The sequence below is a fragment of the Mobula birostris genome, chromosome 11 (assembly GCF_030028105.1).
Source record: "Mobula birostris isolate sMobBir1 chromosome 11, sMobBir1.hap1, whole genome shotgun sequence".
In the NCBI taxonomy this organism is placed as follows: domain Eukaryota; kingdom Metazoa; phylum Chordata; class Chondrichthyes; order Myliobatiformes; family Myliobatidae; genus Mobula; species Mobula birostris.
In genome coordinates, this window is record NC_092380.1 from 64279515 (window position 1) to 64296269 (window position 16755).

Here is a 16755-nt window from a genome sequence, read left to right on the forward strand (position 1 = left end):
TGGCAATAGCAAAGCAATTCCAATTCCGAAGGAGAAGATCTGTGATAAGGTTGAAAATGGGGAGGGTAAATAAAGGGGGTGGCTGTGCAAGGTAGAAAAAAGGGGCAATAAAGAGAACACAGTTCAGTCCAAAGGGATGGTATAGATGGGCAGTGGGAAGGGTTAACACAGAATAGTTATTACACATTACAATGAGAAACAATTGTGAATGCTGAAAACCTGAAGTGCAACTGCTGATAATCCTGAGTTCAACTATTTTACGTGGAGCCCAGAAGGCTGTAATATGCAGTGCTATGCCTCAAACTTACACTCACGGAAAAGGAGAAGGTAGAGAGAGTAAAAGAGAATCAGAGAATTAAAGTGACAATGACTGGAAACTCTGGGTAATGCTTGCAGACTGCATGGAGATATTGGACAAAGCAATTGCCCTCTCTGAACTCAATTTCAGCTGAGGACCTGAGGACGCACGAGCAGTGAATATAGACTAAATACACTGAACAGGAACACCAGCAAGTAAATCATTGCTGCATCTGGAGACAAGAGTTTCTGGAAAGTGGGGAAGGAGGAGGTAAAAGAGCAGGATTTTCATCTGCTGTAGTTGTGTAAGGATGTGCCGTGGGAAGGAAATTTGTGAAGATTGAAGAATGAACTGGACAGGTGATTTAATCGATTTCAAGTTTAACAAAAAAATTAGCAGAACCTGAGTGTGGAGAGAGACTGGAAAATATTGAAAAGGAATTGTTGAGACAAATGGCATAAATGGATGCAAGGTTCATCCAATTTCGTGCAAGCTAAACACGAGAAGTGGAAATGATGAGGTGCAGAAGGTGAGCACGAACTCTTGGCACAGTCCAGTCAGGTTGAATACTTCATTTCTGTGCTGTACATTCTATGTAAATACAGTGATATGTTTACAAAATGCTATCAGGACTTACTCAGGAAGAAATACTTGTGCTGGTATTGGTATGGCATAAACTTCTTCTTCTGTTTTCCCACCTAGATTAGAGAGTATTAATATTAACTTTATGCATATTTATGAAAATAACAGCGAGACTTGTGGAGTGCCTTTTATGAATTAGTACTGAATGTAGTGTCTTGAGCAAATGGAGTCCATGTTGAAATCCCAGAAACAGAAGTCTGGACATCCCTATGACTTTAAATGTTCTGGGCCCCTTACGTTAGTCTACTCAAATTCCTAATTTATGAAAATCTAAAATAAATGCAGATGCTAGAAGTCTGAAATAAAAATGGAAAATGCTGGAAACACTCAGCAGGTCAGGCAGCGTCTGTGGAAAGAGAAACGAAGGCAACGCTTCAGGTCCAAGACTCCTCCAGAAGCATTCCCTCTGTTTCTCTTTCCACAGATGCTGTCCAACCTTCAGAGTATTTCCTTTTTTTTGGCGTGTGCCTGTGTGCGTCTGTACGTGTGCGTTTGCGTCCGCGTGCGTGCATCCGTGATGATGGATTTTTCATGGCTTTTTACAAGGCGCGGAGCTAGAGAGCGACTGCGCGGCGTGCCACTTGTCACACAGACATTTTCGCAGTATTTTTCTCTTTATTTTACGAGGTCGAGTTGCGATCTCGACAATCAACCTGGCATGGATGGAAAGCGTACTTGGGAGCGAACCCAACTAGTTTTGAACCCAGGAACCTCCACTCCCGGGTCCGGCACCGATGTCATTGCGCCACCAGCCCGCCCCCCTTCAGAGTATTTCCAGAATGTTTTTGCTTTCATTCCTAATTTGTAGAGCTGTTGCTCAATACTTTATAAAATCCATCCTTCTTTGCTTAATCTATTTTCCCATCCAGCTGTTTCATGAGCTCTACATACCTCGTCGTTTGCCCAAATGGGAACATATAAAATCCTTGGATCCACCAACCACACATGTACCCTCACCCTAAAGATCTCCAAATTCATAACTCTTTCATTTATTGTTGGGATGTGGACATCATTGGCAAAGCTGCCGTTGATAATCTATTTTTAATTGCTTGAGAAAATGGTGGACTCGTTGGACCTTTGCAATCTGTTTGAGGAAGCAACACCCATGTTGCTTTTAGAGGTAGTAGGTTCCAAGATTATAGCACAAGGAATATGAGGAAAAAAGAGATTATTTCCAGGTTAGGACCAATGCGTAACTAGGGAAGAAACTGTGGGAGGTGATGGTACTCCAATGTACCAGCTGTCCTCGGCTTTCTAAGTAGGGAAGGAAGCAGGTTTGGAAAGTAGCAGCAAAGCTTTTACTGACAGTTAATGCACTATAATGACCGCTGCTGAATACTTACACACATGTAAGCACAGTTATCTGTGATATGACGTCATTTGATCTTATCTTGAAGTGTTAAGAATAACTTTTCTACCCATCTGTTTCCCCCTCCTCCATCCTCTCTCCTGCCAAGTCCTAGCAAGGCAAATACTGTAAACAACAGCAACATGGACCATGAAAAGCAGAATTCTGCTCTTTTCAGACTGAAATACTAGTCCTGAAATTTTATTCAAGACTACCACTAGGTAGGAATATCAGGCCCATTTGAAGCCCTAAAGCCAGAGCTAGTAAGTTTTTAAAAGGTCCTGTTCTCCAGTTCTCAATGAAGCCAGCCCTCCCCCAGACCAAGGCACCTCTGCAACACTGTCCATGCTTATCTTCTCCAAGACCTCATTTGGGCTCCTATTGGTACCTCAGCTGAGATCCTGGACAACACTCACAGTCAGTCTTCTCCATTTCAAATCCTGTCTATCCCTTGTACTGTGCCTAACAACTAGAATTCCATAACCTATTAAATAGCTGCACTAACTAGTGTTCCAAATCATTTAGCTGGATCCAGGCTACTCCAGCAGTCTCTCAAAGTCCTGGTGGCAGGAGCAGTACAGAGGAAATAATGTGATTGAGATATCCATGCCTTACTTACCTCAATTGGAAGCTTCGTTCCCAAGACAAAGAAGATGGGATGCATATTAATGTCAGGGTCCTTGCGATAGCAGTTGGGTTTGGCATGGTGCTGAAAATGGAGGTGGTTCCACCAGCTTGCTGGGGCACCCTGTACCAGAGGAGAAAGAGTCATTGTTGGTTTGCAATAATATCTAACTTCTCCCTCTGTGTGGCCACTAACCACCCCTATACTGTACACCAAACATCGTCAAGCTCCCAACAAACAGCCACTAGCTGAATATACTGCATTTATTTTCTTTTGAGTGTAAGCTACAAAGGATGCATTTTATAACTAGCAAGAAACAAACTGAGCAGGTGAAAGTCTCTGGCTGAGACCTGCATCAAACAAGTTTTTCTTTATTGCTGATTTCAGCATCTTACTGCTTTCTGCTAAGATGGAGGCACACTCAGACACAGCAGCCTCTCAGGGTCCAAACATAGGTGCAATTGTTTGCCCTTTATGTCTTTTTGTATGATCACAAGACTCCGTGGGTTATTAAAAATATCAAGTGCAGCAGGTTACCCCACTAGCAAGTTGCTGGATAGCGGTGAAGCTGGACTTGTTGCATCCTGCTACAGCCATCCAGAAGGAAGAAGGAGTCAGAGGTGGTGTGCGCAGGCCGTGTGCGATGCAACAGGTTATTGGCTTGGGTGTTTTCATTGTGATCGCAAGACCCTGCTGGACAATGGTAATATAGAATATTGTGAGTCCAACTCACTGGTTCATTGGTGACACAGATGGTTGAAGAGCTGCTTTGCCTTGGTTGTTACGTGAACCAGCCCCTTATGCCGAGGAGTCGCCTGTTGCAGCTCCTGGCGAAGGAAACAGTGGAGCTGGCTGCGTGCTACTGGATTCTGTACAGGCTTAGAGGTTGCCCCCTCCTGTCAGTGATGACCTCCAGTATTCAATCATGGGAAGGCATGCTGGATTGCTTTTATCTGTGGCTGCACTGGCAAAATGGGGAACTGCTGCGGCTTGACCTTGCAGAAACATAGCTCCAGGACAACATCTGTGCACCATCAGTCTGCAGGCCATGACACTCAAGCAGTTGGGCTATCATATTATCTTTTGTGATTGTATGTTTTTCTGCTTTCATAACTATACGTGCTCTATGTGTTGTGTCAGACTGCTGGTAGTGTGCTTTGCACCATGATCCCAGGTGAGTGCTGTTTTGTTTGGCTGAATTCCTGTGTATGGTTGTATGACAATTAATCTTGAACTGGTAGTCTCCTGTGTCTCCATGTCTTATCACTATCTTGGGAATCAGTGAAATTGACCAACTTCTTTTCCCTGATGGTGTTAATCAACATGCAGAATGATCATTAAGATTCGCAAGCATAAGCAGTGATGTTCAGCAAACTATTTAATCTCAGGGGCATTGCCACCAGAACGGATGTCCTCCTTACACAACATTTCCAGCGGGTATTTCTGGATTGAGTTTGGGGTCAATATAATCTGCTACAATAGAACTGTAGAGGTTAAAGCAAAATAACCCCACGTGCAGTAAGACCCACCTTCAAGTGACCAGTAATAATCTTGTGGAAAAGATGACTCCACATGGATTTGCTGAACATGGAGAGATGTCCAAAGAGATGTCCTTTTCCACTCACCAGATACATGCACGTCACAGCACCATTCAAGTTGCTGGGTCATTTAATTCCTGCAGTTCAGCATGCATAGACCAATTTATGAAGAATTCTAACTGTGTCGATGAGCAGTTACAGAAACATATAGGATGAAGTCACACGGTGTTACATGCTGAGGAATTCTAACGTAAACTATAAGGGAGTCAGTGCACAGCAGTGGGAGGGATCAATGGTAAGAAATATGCAGCAAGTCAAAAACAATATACACACCAAAGTTGAGAAACCCAAGGCAAGTTATGAAGAAGACTTGGAGATGCTCAGAGACAGGATAGAAAAGACCTAGAAGAGATAGAGAGCAACAGAGAAATAGGCACAAAGACAGTTGAATATATTTGAGGGAGAAGCCGGCACAGGGGCATGGAGGACACAAGCCCAACAAGAAGAGAGAAAGGTAATAAAGCTCACTTTGAGGAATCACATACAACTGAGTTGGGGAGTTGTGCACTGACCAGTGGTTACAATAGTCCAGTGACAGGTGACAGAGCAGTTAACCCTGCTGCCTGATAGCTTCAGGGACTCCATTCGATTTTGGCTTCAAGTGTTGTTTGTGTGGAATTTGCATGTTATCCCTGTGCCTGTATGGTTTTCCAACCAAGTGATTTCAAAATCTCTCACATCACAGTCAAGCTGACAGGTTAATTTGCTCCTGTAAATGACCCTTTGGTGAAGATAAGAGACAATGAATCTGAGGGATTTGAGGGAGAATAGGTCACTGGATTTCAGGGACATAAGGAGGGCTGATGGGTCTGATAGGATTGCTCTTTTAGGAGCCAGCATGCAGCTGATAGGCTGAATTGCTCTTTCCTGTGGTGTAATATGAAGAATCAAGACAGTGAAGCCCCCGTAATGCGCAGTGTGACCCACCTTCAGGTGACCAATAATAAACTTGTGGACGAGATGGTTCCACTTGGATTTGCTGAAAACAGAGAGATGTCCGAAGTCATGCTGTAACCAACCACTCTGCGCCTGCAAGCAAACCAAAGCAGGATGTTACAGTTAGGTACCAAACACACTGAACAACAACTCTATTTACCTTGGCTTGTCAGTAATAGTGGTATATGATTAATTTGGCATTTCATCGATGCAGAGAACCTAAAATATCTCACATTTCTAGTCTAGATTCCTAAATCTGCTAGCTAGAATGACCCAATGTTATTAAGAGAAAATACATGCTGTATTGAGAAACCACTAATTTTCTGGTTTAAGGGAGTAAGGTGTAGTTTTTATAGATGTCTGCTCAGTAATTCAGGTCAACATGAACCATGGCCACTTATGCTCTATAAATATTAAATTGCATGCATGGGTCTGATGAGTAACATATTCCATTTTAAGTAATCCGTGCTCCTGCTAATTTGCTAAATAGATGTACGCTGGAAAGATTCATCTAGCTGAGCAACTCCTAAGTGTAAACCTACCTGCACAGTACTCAGAAGGAGTGAGCTGATCAGAAAGGGGAAGAGGGAGGCTCCAAAGTACCAAAGGTTGAGCCAGGCCGCGGCTTCAAGAAGCAGAATGTGAGCCAGGAGTCCAGCGAAGAACAGCTTATTTGGCTGGAGGAGGTCTGTCCTTTCCAAAGTGGCGCGCAGCTCCCTGAAATCTTCTGTCACCTCTTTCTGAAAGGAAAGGTGCAAAAGTTGATGAAAGTCAAAACATACACTAACAAGTCTAAAATATAAGCAGAAAAGGCTGGAAAAATGTAGCAGTATTGGACAGGGCAACTAAATTAATGTTTGCATTGTGACTCAGAAAAGGGAGATGGTCAGGGTGGAAAAAGTTACTTAACAGTGTAGATGGAATCTCACTTTACAAGATGATCATATTTAGTTAGCTAAGTCCATCACCCCTAATGGGGCAAGGGCCACCAACAGCAGTTTTCCAGGGCCCTCAGTCCTGGGCCAGTCTTTCAATTGTCCCTGGGTTTAGCCCGTTTTCGAAGATCCTTTCTCTCCCAGGGATGAGGTCTTTGGATCTTCTGTTGGTGTCTCTGTAGCTTTGGTTTTTTTACAGGATAGGACTGCTAGCCCCATGCCCAACCCTCCTGCTTTTGCAGCGAGGCTTGGGACTGTCCATGGCAAAGTTACAAGATGATCATCCATCTTCAATATTGTTGAGACTATATTTAAATAAGTTATATAAACATACATTAAGTAGCCACCTTATTAGGTACACCTGCTCTTTAAAGCAAATGTCTAATCAGCCAATCATGTGGCAGCAACTCAATGCATAAAGGCACGCCGACATGGTCAAGGTGTTCACTTGTTGTTCAGACCAAACATCAGAATGGGGGCAGTGATGTAATTTAGGTAACGTTGACTGTGAAATATTTGTTGGTGCCAAGTGGGGTGATTTGAGTACCTCAGAAAGTCTCCTTGAATTTTCACACACAACAGTCTCTGGAGCTTACAGAGAATGGTATGAAAAGCAAAAAGAAACCATCCAGTGAGTGGTAATCTGTGAGTGAAGATGCCTTTATTAATGAGAGATGTCAGAGGAGAATGGCCAGACTGTTTCAAGCTGACAGCAAGGCGACAGTAACTCAATTAACCACACATGACAGAAATGATGTAATGTGGTGTGTAGAAAAGCATCTCTGAATGCATAACACATCAAACCTTGAAGTGGATGGGCTACAGCAACAGAAGACCACGAACATTCACTCAGTGGCCACAAAAGTACACATTTGCTTCTAAATGTTGGAAAAAAATACACCCTATGGCCACAAAGTGTATTTTTTTCCAACATTTAGAAGCAAATGTGTATTTCCTTTACAGAACACCCTAACCCAAGCATTCACAGCAACATCGGCATCTGCCTATGTTCAAGGTAGACCCCTGGAAATTGGCTGCCACCTGTAAAGTTGAGTTTATTTATTTACAGCTCAGAACAGGCCCTTCCTGTCCTTAGAGCCGCACTGCCCAGCAACCCCCGATTTAACCCTAGCCTCATCACGGGATAATGTACAGTGACCAATTAACCTACTAACTGGTACATCTCTGGACTGTTGGAGGAGGCCGGAGAACCGGAGAAAACACACGCATTCCACGGGGAGGATGTGCAGACTGTTATGGAAGGCGTTGGAATTGAACTCTAAACTCCGATGTGCCGAGCTGTAATATCGTCACGCTAACCGCTATGCTGCTGTTCATCACTAAACTCAGAGCAGGCCAATGAATGTCTACCTAAGGGCCCACTCTGCAAAATCCAGAGGTGCACAACTCCTAAGAGCAATGGAGAAAATAAGGTAAATCCAGAACTGGGTCAAGGTTGGGTTTGGCAGAATAAGGGCATAGTGCCAATCATTAAATAGAGGGGTCAGAGTAAACATTGGTGGATGCCGGCTGTCAGAGCAAAGGTCAGTTGCCAGTCATTAGGGAGGGGTGGGACGGATTGGCAGGCATGGGATGGTATCAGTAGTTGCCTGGATTAGACGGTCAGAGGAAATGAGTCAGTACAGAAAGTTGTTTTAGAGGCTGGGTTGCTTAATAGGTCAGTGTTGAGGATTGGACAAAGAACGTGACCATTAGCTGGGGGCGTGCAAATGCTGGAGTAAAATCTGTACAGGTTTCAACATTGGAGCCTCCTGTTTAGCAACAAAGAAGGATATGAAGCCATGATTCTACCTGAGTGTCACTCCAAGACCATCAGCTCCCATCCAACTACCCTTAAATGCTCTAGGCAGACCATGACAAACATCTATGAATACATGTCATCTTAGCAATTTATAGGCATGCATTGCATTTGTGAATGCCACTGTGCCTGTCTGACCTCATGCATATGTCAGTGCTCCACACACAAGGAAAATCCATTGGAAAATCATCGATTGATTTTGAATCATAAAGTAAATCCCCAATTTTCAATTACATTTAATTTTTCACTGAAATTGAATTGTACAGCAGTTAAATCCATGGTACTGTTACAGTTTCTTTCGCAATATACTGAAGGCAGCCAATTTGCATAAGGTCCAACAGATAGTAATGTGTGATCATTGTAAACTGGGATCCACTTACAGAATGGTAACTAAAGAAAGTACTCACACTTTTCCATGATTCTAAGCTGGGCTGGTCAGGTGCAAGCTCCCCAATCAACAGAGAGTTAAGGTACTTGTTCACCAGTGTCTTATCAATATGAAAGGCAGTAAATGGGTCCTAAAAGGAAGAGACTGATTGTTATCATAATTAATTTAAAAGTTTTTTTTTTTTACAGACAATGTGGTACTCGCAGCAAACTAATATTTTTAAAAATTGTCAAAGGCTTATAGTTTGTAAATAGAGAAACTGAGGTTTGATCTTATAAACTGCACCCATGGGTAAAATAAAAGCAGTTGAAGTTATTCGATTCTAAACTGGAGTTCATAACCCTTCAAATCACAGGATCACAGACAATAGACAAGGCATTTGAGCAGAACGTCAGATCGTGGTAAAATAAATGAATTATCAGGCTGTGCAGGATCAGACATGTAAAACTCACGCAATGTTGTAGAGCAGTGGAAGAACAATTATTGTAATTATACTAGTGGAAATCAGAATCGAAAAGTCCTGATTGCGAAAGAAAATGTTTGAAGTGGAGAAGCGAGAGCGTGATCACCCTCATACTCAGCATGGACTAGATGGGCCAAAGGGCCAGTTTCTGTGCTGTACTTTTCTATGGCTCTATGAATAAGAAGGCTTCCCTTTGAACTTGTCTGTATGTTGGAGAGGTGCAAGTGGCAGGGCTGAATTAATCAAATTGGTAGCCGTGGTTCTGTGTTCTGGGCTGGCACTCTCAGCACCATTTTAAAGCAGGGTATGCCTTTAATTGTTTTGACAGAGTTAGAGAGAATATATTGGGTGGGTCTGTGAGGTTTTCCAATAAACAGCATAGGCAATGGAACTATACAAATGTTGCATACTTAAAAGATTAGAATAAAACAGATCTAGTTTATTTTGAAGGACTGAGTTGATAACTTTTGCTTAGGTAGCACCTAGGGTGTTTCAGATTGTAAACTGATTGCTGAGACTGCAGTGAAAAGTGAACTCCATCACCACACTTCTGCCATTTCAATGATAATAAATTCTTTGGTTTAATTTGTAAATGCGGAAGGAGGCTTTTCAAAAATGGTTTAGACACCATAAATATTTTAATTGCTCTGCAAGAGATTTGAGAAGAGCCAACCCCAGGCAGAAAAAGAGGAACTTCTGCCCCAAATCAAAAGACAGCACACAGAGCGATGGTGTCTAAACTTGCCCCTGATTTACAATGTGTATAGTGACTCTGTCTAATTAATCATTGGATCGGGTTGATCAGTTCTAATCCGGGGGAGGATTGGGAGGGGAGAGACACAGAGAGAGCTTTGTGGGTTGATTTTAAATGTCTAAATATGAAAACTACTTAATAGTTTAATTATATATAGTAACAGTTGCCTAATAAACTAAATGTTTAGCACAGAACTTTTAAAATTAGCATAATTATAAGGATCCTCAAACAGCTGCAATAGGTAGAAATTCAACATCCTCTGTATTGCAGTAACCCATTTTGTGGGTGGAACTGGTTTAGGACAAAACTTTTTTTTTACATAGAAAGTTGATTTGTACTTGACATAATTTAAGCAGAAGTTTTTGAAAACTTTTGCACTGTTTTAGCTAATTTTATCTGGATACTGTTAAAACTTGATAAAACTAGTGCTATCGTCAAAGAAACCATAGCCTTTGTGTAGAGCATGGGCCTCACTTATCTGAAGAAGTTTACATAATTGCAAAATATGCAAATTTATTGCATGTTCAGAAGAAACGAGTATCAAATACGCATGAAAGACAAATAAGCTCAACGTTTCAATTTCTACTATCTTATTGATCAGGATTATCTGTGTTTGCAAGTTATTTTGATATTGAAAAATTAGCTCTGTAGTAACTACTGTGATTACCAATTATGAATTACTGAGGTCAGCGAAATCATTTCATGAGTTAAGTCAGTCTTTTTGTTGATCAGCAAACTGACTTTTGATCAATATTCTCTAGAACTGTCATCAGAAACTTTCAGTAATTTCTGGTCTTTATCAATCACTCTAATTACTGATCTGCATCTTGCGTCCTGCTTCGTTGGTAATTAATTGTCCATTGCGTCTGATCACTGCTAAGATTACAACTAAGTAATTGATCATTAACCTCTAAATGCAGAACACTAGTCTTTTGACTATTTCTCACTAATCATGGTCATTTCTGGTCTCGCACTGATTATCTTTTGGTGATCTCAAAGATTCAAAGTACATTTATTGTCAAAGTACGTATGCAGTATACAACCCTGAGATTTGTGTTCCCCATGGACAGCCATGAAACAAAGAAAACCATGGACTCTGCTCAAAGGAAAACACCATACTGCCCCCAACACACACAAACGGCAACAATAAAAAGACTGGAAAAACACTGAATATAAAGTACAAAATTGAAAGAATCCTTCTGTGCATTGATCTGTCCACAATTAACTGTGAAAAACAAATCAGAAATAATTCATTGTTAAGCTAATTATTGTCTTGTAATTTCTCCAGGTTTGCATTTTGGAATATGCTGATGATCAGCAATCTCTCTATTTATTGTTGTAATCAATGTCTAATTATTGATCAAGGTTCGATCACGGGCAGACCTCCTGTGCTCGGTTGGATCAAAAGACTAAGCCTGCTGCTGGGAGTTGCTCTCTAGCAGCAAGGGCGTGTAGAGATGGAAGGAAGTGATGGAGAAGACAGAGGGAGCTGATATTGGGTAATAGGAGTTGTATGGAGGAAAGTGAATGACAGGTTTCTGGGAAATGGTAAAATAAGCAGCGGACTGAGGATTGTAGTGGCTTATCATCCAGTGATGAAGGCAGTAGACAGGATTGAAATTTAAAGGAGGAAGAAGTTTAAGGTTTTGTCGAGTTTTGAATGTGGTCCTGTTTCTGATATCAATCCAACTAAGGATTTGAAAAAAGTATTAGGAGATATTGTGGGCACAAAGCTGTTAAGAGATGCGGCATTCTTAGCATTTTGTAAATATAGTAAGCAAAATAAGAAAACTTGGGATTAAAAGCTGAGGGAGGAAGGAAAGTAACAACAAGGAATTATAGTGAATGATAGTGGCTTTGGGAAGTAATCTCCAGAGTACCTTGATGTGTCCATGGACCAAGTTAAAATTAATTTATCTGGGGGGAAAGTTGTGGATGCTAAATGTTTAAAAGGGTTTTCTGATGGAGTAAGAACAGATAGATTATTAGCATTGATTAAATTTGATGGGGGAAAAGGTTGTTGGATAGAGTTAACTTGGGTTATATGAGTTATATCATTCGAGTCTGTATGCCTCCCCCTCTGAGATGTTTTCAATGCCAGAAGTTTGGTCATGTAGCAGCTGTGTGTAAGCGTAAAAAGTGGTGTAGTAGATCTGGTGGAGAACATTATGGCAATTGTGGAGAAGGCATAAAGCTAAAATGTGGACACTGTGGATGAGAAAATATCTCTGCTTATGCAGATGTGTTTGGGTGGAAATGGGCATTTCATATGCAGACACTTTGCAGGAAGTACAGAAGACAGTGTCAATGGGCCCTATCAAATCTAGAATACAGATACATTAAAGACAGTGCGTAAAGTGCAAGATTGTAGAACAAAGGATTCTCTGATCGTTGATATTCTAAAGTTTGTCACTGTCATGGCAGATGTGGTAAATTGTACAGCACAAACTAAAAGCAGGACAGAAAATAAATAAAGTAATATTAAAAGCTGTAGAAAAACATCTATGGATAAAAGACTTAACTCTAGAATTTATTAATGATGCCTTACAAGTAGACTTCAAAGGAGGGTTATTAATGTTTTTCTAATCTTTCAATGGAACGCTAGAAGCCTGTTAGCTAATGGTCATGAATTTAAGAAATTTATTGAAGATTTACCAAATAAACCTGATGCTACAGGAAGCCTGGTTGAAATCTTGTCTAAGTTTTAAGATACAAAGTTATGCTGATACAAGGCACAATCAGAAAATGGGCAATGGAGAAGAGTGGCTATCTTTGTCAAAAATGGGATAGCAAATTGAGCTTTCGAGACTGGAGCTGTTTATGAATGAATTGTGGTTGAAATCTGGGGGGAAATAGTAAAGTACAGATAATAATTTTTATGACTTGTGAAAACTTAACACCTGATATATTGGAAAGTGAGTGGAAAAGGGAAAAATAAGGTCATATGGTTTGGGGATTTTAATGCTCATGTACTATGTGGGATTGTAGTGACACAAATGTGAATGGGATGGTGGTGGAAGACTTTCTGGAAGAGGAGTTTGGTGTGCTTGAATGATGGTAGGAGTATAGGGATAAATATATTTAACAATTCTGTTTCTGCTATAAACCTTCAGCTGGTATCTGACAATATAGCAAGGGTGTGTAATAGGGAAGTGTGTAATGATACAACAGAGGGAATGATCATTTCCCCATTATCTGTACAATGGGAATAGATGTGTATCAGAGGAAAGGTTCTCATATCTCCAAATGGAATTTAAAAAGGCAAATTGGGATTATCTGATGATTTATGTGAAAGTAGATTTCCTGATCATTTAATTTTGGAGGATATAAAGTTGAGTATCTTGTACTCTATTTTCAACTCAATAGCTAAGGAATCAATTCCCAGATCATTGGTAGATAATAAATGGATAGATGTTCCCTGGTAGACAGATGAATGTAAAAGAGCTGTGAAGAAGCAGAATAAAGCTTTTAGGAAAGTTAGGCAGTGTTACTCCAATTCATCTTTTACACAGCTTCAAGGAGCTCAAGCCATAGTTAGAAAAATAGTGACAAGGGCAAAGACAATGCATCGGAGAATCCACTGATGGCACTGGGAAAGCAATTCAAGTCAGGGAAGTCAGAAAACGGGAGTTAGAAAACTTGATGCATTACCAGTTTTGTATGGTGGGAAGAAGGTTGCAGTTATTACAAAAAGCAGAATCATTATTAAAAAAAAAATAGTATACATAGTTCAGCCTATTTAAGTAAAGGAGAGAGGTCTTATAGAGAAACAGTTTTGGCAAGTAATCCTCAGATTGCTGAGAAGAAAAGAAAGTTCCAGTTCCTATTTGGATGTCGAATTTACATTGTATAGACTTAAAAGGGTAATTAACTGTTATGCTTTGTAACTCCAAAACATAAAAACTAATTGAAAATAAAACACAGAGTCAGGAATAACATGCCTACATCGTTCTTTACTTTTAGTGAGGTGTACACATATGATGTGGTGACACAATGATGTACGGCATTCACATACTTTTACATATAACCTGTAATGAATAACGCAAACAACAACAAATGCTTACTCAAATATATTTACAATATTACTGAAATATTACATACATAACACTCCCCCCCAGCTTAGCTATAAACTCCAACTCAATATAGAATGCATCTGAACTTGTGTGTGTGTGTGTATATATATATATATATATATATAGACACACACACACACACTTGTGACTTGTGTGCGTGTCTCCTCATAATCTTATATTTTATTTATATATATATATATATATATATATATATATATACGCACACATATACATATACACACACACACACAGTATACTAAATAATACAACCACTATATAGACATCCACAGCTGAGTAAATTCTAAATTGGCCCATTCAGGCTTAAAGATTTAATCACTGTGGAGGATTTCTTGCCCTTGTGGGATAATGTCTTTCCTGATGGGGGGTGGTCACTCTGCTTGGCAGTTGAGACTTGCGGCTGTGAAACAATCTCAAGTTCTCGGGCTTCCACCGTGGTGGTTGTAAGAGTTGGCTCTGGGACTGCAGGAAGTGGTTCTGACAGCTCTGGACACCTTTCTTCTGAACATGTTGGCTTCTGAACAGTGCACGGCAAGCTGCTCGATCTAATGATCTATACCAGGCCATCAAATCTTGGTTTCACTTTCATTTTGACCATGCCTAGATGACCGGCATGGAGCTCCTCCAAAATTTTAGCCTTCAGCTTGGATGGTGCAATAATCCCACATAAAACAAACACGTCAAGGGCAAGTTCATTCCTGTGCTGGTAAAAATGGGGAAATTGGGATTTCTGATGCACTTACCAGTCATTTTGTGTAGCCATATAGACCTGAGACAGTGTAAGGCCTTTTCTGGTTTCCCCTTGAATCACCTCTGCTGCTTGAATTTTCTCAGCACACTTGTGCATCAATAGCGTGACCACAGTGATTCTCGGTTTGAAAAGTTCATACTTGTTGCGTCGTGCTTGGAGCCCATTATCTTCAAACATTTTTTGAGATTTTGGAGATGTTCCTTGTTATCCTTACTGTAACAATGATGTTATTCAGGTAACACTGAGTGCCCAGACAGCCTTGCAGCACTGGTCCATAGAGTGCAGGTGCAGATGCTACTCCAAAAATAAGCCTATTGTAGCGATAAAGCCCTTTGTGAGTGTTTATGGTGAGAAACACTTTGGACTCTTTTCCTATCTCCATCTGTAGGTAGGCCTCAGCTAAGCCTACTTTGCTGAAGTGTTTCTCTACAAAAGAGTTTCCAAAGGTATTCTCTATCCTGGACAGAGTGTTATTGATGTACTTTCAGTACTGGGTTGATGGTGACCGTAAAATCATCACAGAAGCTGGCAGACCCATCCTTTCTTGTCTACTGGGACCACTGGTGTTGCCCATGGTGTCCACTTTGGAAATAGTTCCTACAGCCTCCATGTGTTCTAGCTCAGTGACTACTTTATCATGGATGGTATAAGGAAACAGATGGACTTTGTACAACTTGGGTGAGGCATTTTCATTTAACGCTATTTTTCTCTTGATACGTTCGAGTTTTCCAATGCCATCCTTGAACACTGCTGTGGCATCATCCAGAACCTTCTTTAATTCACTTTCAGTTGACTCTATTGCAGGGGATGTGTCAATGCAATTGGTAGATAGACCTTCAAACAAGTTGTAGTTGTCTCAGCCAGTCACGTTCCCTCAACGCTGGTCCTCCTGTTTTTACCACATGTCATTCCCACATGAGTTATCTTTTCTCCAGCGTAACTTCTTAGTTGGATATCTGCAGGCTTCAGTTCAGTGTCTTTGAACTGCTGTTCAGGCTCATTTTATGGAATGACTAAAACAGCCAAGCCAGTGTCCAATTCCATTTTAATTAATTTACCATTCATTTCTGGTGTAAGCTATATTGCTTGTCTCTTGATAGTTTTCACATTGTAAATCTCAAGGCTACTAAGTCTTGTGTTACTCTAATCATTATCAGATTTTTTTAAAAAATCAGCAGCATGTAGAGTAGTGTTGTTTTTGAAACTGCAATTTGACTTTTAATATTTTTCTCTTCCCTGTGCAGTCCATTTATTTTTATCTGCCAAACATTCTCCTTATATATGTCCTACTTTGTTGCAATTTCTGCAAGTTTCACTTTTAAACATGCATTGGTCTTGCGTATGTGAACCCGTGCCACAACAGTGACACAATTTGTTCAGCTAGGCTGATTGCTGTTTAGGCATTGCAATTTTGTTCGCGGTAATTTTCATTCCTGACTACAATTCAATTGCATCTCTGACTGCTGTTTCCTTTGATACAGTGATTTCAACTGCTCTTTTTGTCAAAAAGGTGGGTGCTGGGAGCAAGGGTGGACCCAAATGCAAGACACATCTTGTGAGGTTAACTTAAATTAAGTTTATTACTCGTTACAAGGAGAGCAAAACAGAAGCAGGAATAGCGTACTGGACAAGGACTCAGGCCTTGGACTAGGCTGGGACTAAGGGTCTGGGCCAGGACTCGGAATCACGAGCCGCTGGGGCCAGGACTCGGGGACTTGGAGCCGCCAGGGCCAGGACTCTTCTTATTCATGGGACAGACTCAGACACAGGACATAAAACATAGAGCCGGGAATCCTCCTTAGACACAGGACAATGTCGAGAGTCTTCTTATTCATTGGACAGACTAGACACAGTACGTAAAACATCGAGCCGGGAATCCTCCTTAGACACAGGACGGAGTCGGGACTCTTCTTGACACAGGGTCAGGACCCTTCCAGGGTACAGGGCTGGGACCCCTTTTAGATGCACAACATGGATACGGAGACCACACAACGATGGACAGAACTATAACTGGGCTCAAGTACGCTCCAAGCCGCGGCGAGCTCTTGACTCACCCCCAGAGGGTTAACTTTGACTGACCCGTACTGACAAGGGAAGGCGGCTTGCT

General features: G+C 41.1%; 1 protein-coding gene across 3 annotated transcripts in view; it reads right to left on the bottom strand.

Annotated features, from left to right (window-relative positions):
* The window catches only part of LOC140205142 (acyl-CoA (8-3)-desaturase-like), a 68203-nt gene that overhangs the window by 37162 nt on the left and 14286 nt on the right, over nucleotides 1-16755 (bottom strand). For all 3 annotated transcript variants that reach the window (XR_011887762.1, XM_072272398.1, XM_072272399.1), the window contains exons 2-6: nucleotides 8609-8719; nucleotides 5990-6187; nucleotides 5439-5540; nucleotides 2908-3036; nucleotides 936-996 (exon numbers count right to left, since the gene is read on the bottom strand). Coding sequence is in view for 2 of the 3 variants with exons in the window: in XM_072272398.1 (XP_072128499.1) it covers nucleotides 936-996; nucleotides 2908-3036; nucleotides 5439-5540; nucleotides 5990-6187; nucleotides 8609-8719 (601 nt within the window). In the remaining variant the exon portion in view is untranslated. The remainder of the gene's footprint in view (nucleotides 1-935; nucleotides 997-2907; nucleotides 3037-5438; nucleotides 5541-5989; nucleotides 6188-8608; nucleotides 8720-16755) is intronic.